Source organism: Condylura cristata, unplaced genomic scaffold (genome assembly GCF_000260355.1).
Source record: "Condylura cristata isolate star-nosed mole 26May11 unplaced genomic scaffold, ConCri1.0 scaffold00041, whole genome shotgun sequence".
In the NCBI taxonomy this organism is placed as follows: Eukaryota; Metazoa; Chordata; class Mammalia; order Eulipotyphla; family Talpidae; genus Condylura; species Condylura cristata.
Window position 1 is genome coordinate 2,570,087 of NW_004567142.1, and position 6,028 is coordinate 2,576,114.

At 67.4% G+C, this 6,028-nt stretch overlaps 1 protein-coding gene across 1 annotated transcript in view; it reads right to left on the reverse strand.

Moving 5' to 3' along the window:
- The window catches only part of NKPD1 (NTPase, KAP family P-loop domain containing 1), a 7,287-nt gene extending 1,813 nt beyond the window's left edge, over positions 1-5,474 (reverse strand). The window contains exons 1-5 of the mRNA XM_004693953.2: positions 5,441-5,474; positions 4,696-4,811; positions 3,465-3,890; positions 1,565-1,696; positions 8-393 (exon numbers count right to left, since the gene is read on the reverse strand). Of these exons, the coding sequence (XP_004694010.1) occupies positions 8-393; positions 1,565-1,696; positions 3,465-3,890; positions 4,696-4,795 (1,044 nt within the window). The 5' untranslated portion in view covers positions 4,796-4,811; positions 5,441-5,474. The remainder of the gene's footprint in view (positions 1-7; positions 394-1,564; positions 1,697-3,464; positions 3,891-4,695; positions 4,812-5,440) is intronic.
- Between the last annotated feature and the right edge of the window lie 554 nt (positions 5,475-6,028).

Genomic DNA, 6,028 nt, shown 5'->3' on the forward strand with positions numbered 1-6,028 from the left:
TGAGCGCCGCCAGCAGCGCCAGCAGCCCCAGGCACACGCGGCGCCGGCAGTGCCACTCGCGCTGGCGGAAGTTGGGCGACGTGGCCGGCTTGTTGCCCAGCACCGAGTACACGCTGAAGGGCAGCGCGCCGTACTGGTGGCGGATGCCCTCGCACAGCGTGGTCACCAGGCCGGCCCACAGCTTGTCGGTGCCCGCGTACTGCCAGGCGCTGAAGCGGATGAAGAGGAACTTCACGTTCTTGCGCCGCAGGTGCACCTCGGTGATGACCGGCTGCAGGAACACCAGGTACCACAGCAGCCGCGGTAGGCTCCAGCCGCCCACCGCCCGCGGCCGCCACTGCACGCGCTGCAGCTCCTCCGCCTCGCGCTGCGCCGCCTCCTGCTGCATCAGCGCTGCGGGGTGGAAATGGGCCAGGGAGACCGCGTGAGCTGCGGGGCTGGGGTGCGTGGCCGGAATAGGGCCCCAAGTGCTGAGAGATGGAAAATGTGGGTGGTAAGGAGAGGCCTGGAGGCCGGCGGGGAAGCGATCAGAGCCTGCACCACTGTCGGGGTGGACCGAAGCCCCCTCTCCCCGCAAAGGAGAGAAGCTGAAGGGGCCGGGCAGGCTCCCGATGGAAAGAAGGGGTCTTGATCTGGGCTCCCAGGCTCACTGCTGCCTCTCCTGTCTCCTCTGCCAGGAAGCCCTCCCTGACCCCCAGGCGGGGTGAGGTGTCCACTGGACTCCCCTTCCCAGCCCTGGTTGTTAGTGTCTGGGACAGGTCAGTCTCCCCCACCCCCACCCCCCTGGACTGTGAGCCCAGGAAGGGCAGCTGCGGTTCCCGTCACCCCGGGTCCTGGGCACTGAGGAGGCCTGGGGCAGTGTCTGAAGGGTGGCTCATGAGAGGCCCCGGATGGGTCTGCCATGAGGTCAGCAGATGAGCAGCAGGTAAAGTCAGCTGGCACCGCTTCAGTGCCCGGCTGAGCCCAGGGCCCAGCATGTTGCCTCCTTTCCCCACATCACCTAGTCTCTTCCTCCCTGGGCTCCATTTGTTGCTCTGACAGCACCGGCAGGCCATTGTGGCAGGCCACCGGCGGGGCACACAGCTGAGTCCAGCCCCTCTGGCCACCACTGGGCCTGGGGTTGGCGCTCCCGCGGGATCAGGTGTGGACCCCGGCCGGCTCACGTCTTCAGGGAACACCTGCGGGGTCTTGAGGGCCAAGGCCCAGGAGAAGTCAGGGCCTGGGGGCGCAGTGGTCAGGAGGGGCTGGTCGGGCCTGCAGCCTCTCTGAGGAGCCTGGCTTCTCCCTAGGGTTCTGGGGAGCCACGGAAGGCTCCTGAGCAGGGGGAGGAAGGCTTCGCTCTGTACGGTACAGAGGGCGGGAAGGTGAGACTGACCAGGAGGCCGGAGAGGAAGCAGGAGAGGGAGCGGGGACCCGGGCAGAGGCTGTGCGTATGGGGAGCGTCCACACGGTGCTGAGTTGCCGGCATCTGCCCTGGGTGGACTGGACTGGCCTCGGGTGAGGGAGTCCGGGGGAAGCTGGGGCCCCTTTCTGTGCCCGGCCCACACCCCCAGGGGATGCTCACCTGTGATCTTGTCCAGCATCATGTGCAGGCGGCACCCGAAGGGGGCGTAGAAGCCCACGGTCACCGGGACTGGCACGTGACAGAGGGTCTTGGCCAGGCAGTTGCAGTAGACGTCATCCTCTGTCAGGATATCTGGGGCCCGGGTGGGGTGGGAAACTGAGTCAGTGACGCCGGGCGGCATCACCCTCCTCCCGCCTGCCCCCCACAGCGCTGCCCCTCGGCCACCCAGCTCAGCCAACAGCCGTGGGTCCCCCGCGAAAGTCCCACCAGCCTTTCTTGGACCTTGAGGCCCCGGCGCTTAAAACCCCGCTTTCCCCAGTGCACAGTAACGTGTCTGCCAGCCCGGTCCCAGGGTGGAGGGGCCCTGGCCACTAGGGGGTCCTCTCAGCATCCTGTCCGTCCCTGACCTTGACTTCTGCCCCTCACCACGACCCTGTGCCAAGGCGCTCATGCTGCTCAAGCCCATACCGGCTGCCTCTGGTCCTGCCCACTCGCCCCTCTTGGTCAGCAAGAGCCATGTTCTGTCCCCCGCCCAAGCCCCAAGGAGACACCGGGTGTGGGTGCCAGGGGTCCAGCCAGGGACGGGCCCTTGGTCACTGCCATGGCCTGGAATGACCTCGAGGGTACAGACTCCAGGACAAGTTGTGGCATCTTGTGCAAGCACTGCCCAAGGGCCCTGCCCAGGCTACTTCGTGGACCTGGACTTGGAGCCCCAGAACGAGAGGGTTCAGCTGCGGTGGGAGTCAGGCAGCCGCATGGTGCTGCTGGGGTAACACACCCGCCCTCCAGAGGGCTGAAGCCTCGCCGGGCTGTGAGCCGGCTGGGCGGCCGGAGACAAGGCAGCCAGGTGGCGGCGGCTGGGTCTGAGCCCCCCGCCTCAGCTGGGCGCCGCACCTCGATACCCCTCCACTTCCCCGTGTGTGGAATGGGCCTCGTGGCCCCGAGGCTTCGGGCCGAGGCCGCCCCTGACCTGAGCCCGAGGTCTACTCAGCTGCTGCTGCACGTCCAAGCCAGACCTAGACACTAGCCCTGCTCCCGCCATGCCGGTCGCTCCCACCTCCCCTGCGCAGTCACCTCTGCGCGGGGCCGCCCGCTGCCCGCCCTCGCTGCCCAACAGCCCCGGCCTCCCACCAGCCCCAGGCCTCCCCCACAAGCAGCTCCCTCACTGCCTCCACCTCACTCCTCCCTGCCCCTGCCCCTGCCGCCTCAGTCTGCGGCGCTGCTGTCTATATGCTGCGTCACCTTGATGCAACCTCACCTGACGAGCCTATTTGACTTGCAAACCCTGATGCTCCCATCTCCTCCCAGCTTCCTCGTCCCCCAGCAGGGCTCTCACCGGGTGGCACAGCCCTGAGCTTCCCTATTTCTGTTTCCTGTGTCTCCCGCTGCCTAGAACTCTAGAAGCGGCCGGGTGAGGGCAGAGGCCCGCTGCCCAGACTGGAGCCTGGCGCCGGCCGCAGGCGCTGGCCCCTGCTCAGGTGTGAACCACCGCAGGGGTGAGTGGCCAGGGTCCCTCCCGACGCCAGCGCCCTGCCCGCTCTCGCTGCAGCCGCACACTCGGCCTCCCCCCGCCCCCCAGCGCGGGCCCAAGCTGATGCTCGTCCCTCTCCTGCCCTGTCCTCCAGGCCCACAGGGGCCAGGGAAGGAGGGGCCGCGGGAGGGAGAGCAGAACAGGAGTCAGCGCAAGGCGAGCGGCGCCGTGGACAGGCCGGGCCGGAAGCCTGGGATCCCGGCAGGGGAAGCAGAGGCAGCTACCTGAGACCCAAGGTCAGGGACGAGTGCCCAAGAGACAGGGACCAGAGCGAGGTGAGGGGCAGCCCGGGGCGCTGGCCAGGGAGCGGGAGGCCCAGGCGGAAGCAGGTGGCGGGTGGGGTCGGGGCCGGGGCCGCTGGGTGAGCACCGGAGCTGTAGGAGGTGAAGGGGCCGCAGGCCGCCGGGGCCGGCAGGGGCCGGGCGCTGGTGGGAATGCTGGGCTCCAGGAGGGTGCGGGCTGCCGAGGGCGGGGCTGGGCCGCTGCTGGCCATGGTTGGTGCCTTGGTGGGTGCAGGGGGTGGCTGGGGGGCGCTGGCTGGTCCCGTGGGAGCAGCGGTGGTTGCAGGCGGCCCCTTCTGGGCCTGGTGGACGGGGCAGAGCCGCTGCCGCAGGGGCCTGGGGGGTGGCGGCTGGGGCTGCCGCTGCTGCTGGATTGGGGGCTGGGGGCCCCCGCGACAGCTGCTGCCACCCCCTCGGAGGCCGAAGGCCCGCTGCCAGCGTGCCTGCGGGGGTGGCCGGCAGGGCCCGTGGGCTCGTGGTGCTGCTGGGTCATGGCACCACTGGTGACAACATCCTAGAAGGAAGGAAGTGGGGGTGACTGGGCCTGGGTCCCTGGGGGGACTGGTAGTAACCAGGTAGGATCTTCGGGAGGAGGCTGGTCGCTTAGCTGAGGCCCAGAAGTCAGAGGAAATGAGGGGGTGTGGGCAGAGGAGGGGCTGGGTCCCGTCTTCTCCCACATGTGGGGAAGAAGGGGTACAGGGGCCTGGACTTTAGCAGGATGAGAGGCCAGCAAGGGGGTGCCCCTAGGGCCCAAGTGGCTTCCCAGGCCACTCGGTCCCTGCTAGGTCCCCCAGTAGGGAGGACTCCAACCTTGGGGAGCTGGCCAATTGGTCCAGAGGCTGGAGTAATGGGAGGCTGAGGACATGGGCCAAGGGCTGGGAAGAAAGGGGGTGAGGCTGGCATCGGGGCTTAGGCCTGTCTGACAGACAGGGGCTGCCCTGGGGTACGCAGGTCTGAAGAGAGTGAATTGGCCCTTATGTGAAGTATTTCTCCCAGGACACACCCCAAGATCACCTGTGCTCAACACGGAGGCTGGCTTCTCCCTCTAACACATTGAGACCCCCGGTCTGGGGGACAAGGCCCTCGTGGGGGGACTTCTTCCATCTGGGGGAAGGGATAGGCATGACTCCACCTCTGTCATCCACCCCCCCAGCACCTGCGCCCTCCATGGCCCCGATGCAGGAGAGCTGTTACGGGGGATACAGGTGGCTCCTCTGAGGTTTCAGGCCTGAGGTTCTCCTGCTTGACCATCCATTCGGCAACCCTCCACTCATGGGCCACGTTCCCTACCCAGACCCACCCCCACACTGAACCCCTACCTTTTTGGTGCCCCAATTCTGGATCCAAGAAGTAGCGCTCGGTGGGAGCCCGGGGGGGCAGGGTGCCCTTGGCGAAGTGGACGGCGTAATGTTTTTGCATGGTGGCCTGGGGCCTGCTGGGGGGCAGGGTGTGGGCTCAGTGCCAGAGCCCACCCCCGGATGGCTCCTGTGACCCTGGGCATCCCAGTGTTGGGGTCCCGGGTCACCACGACGGGGCAGAGGTGCTCTTCAGAGGAAAAGCCTGAGGTCAGGAAGAGGGAGGGATGGCCAGACCAGGGTGGCGGGTGGAGGTGTTAGGGGCTAACTTGGGGGGCCGGAGTTCCAAGGAGCCCCTGGGAGCTTCCAAGCGGCCAGGGCAGCGGGGGTTCCAAGAGGCTGAGCAGATGTGGGCTGGGGAAATGTGGGAGGTGGTGTGGGGGAGTGGGGGAGCAGCAGGTACTTGGGTGTGATGTGGGGGGGTGGCTGGTGCAGTTTGAAGGGGCCTAGGCAGTGAGGGTGACTGAAACTTCAGGGCTGGGTCCATTGAGGGGATTGAGCGAGGGTGGGAAGGGGCGGAATTCTGGGGGGACAAGTTAGAGCAGAGGCTGGGCATGTGGGAGGGCAAGATGGGGTGCATGGGTGAGAGCTGAGAGCGGTGGAGATGCCGTCCGGTGGGCAGGGGCGGAGGCGGAGGGACAGAGGAAACCGGGGTGCTACGCGAGCAGAGGCTATCAGGGCTCAGGTGAGTGACCCCTGCCCCACCTACCTGATGGCGGCCTCGCGGCCCCAGCTCCAGCGGCCGCTGCGGTGCCAGCCCAGACTGCGGACCGCGGACCGACTGCCTGCGCAGGCCCAACCTGTGAGGCCTGGGAGCCCAGCAGCTGCCCAACCGGTTCGCCAGCCCCTGGCCCCGCCCCTTCCAGCTGCCTGCCAGGTCCAGGGGGGGTGCTCCCTGCTCTCGAGGACTATGGGGGGAGCTGTATTCAGTAGCCCAGGGAAAGGGTGGAGGTGGCAGCCATGGTGCTGCCCAGCTCCGATCTATAGGGGGGAGGGGTGTCTTGGGGCCGCTACTACCACCAGGCCCCTCCGGCCCCCCCCATCCCACACACTTGTCCTGTGGGAGGGAGCTGCGATGGGTATTGAGTCCAAGTGCAAGAAGCCCCAAAATCCAGGTTCAGGTGCCAGTTCCTCGGGGCCCAGCTGTGTGACCTTGGCCAAGTGACTTCACCTCTCTGAGCTTCAGCTTCCTCATTGCTGAGCCAGCAGGTGGGTACCTGCTGGTGGTTGTCAGGAGGAGTCCGCAGAGCTTGGAGCCTGGCCCTTAGCAACCGCGACAGCCAGCTGGGCTGGCTGC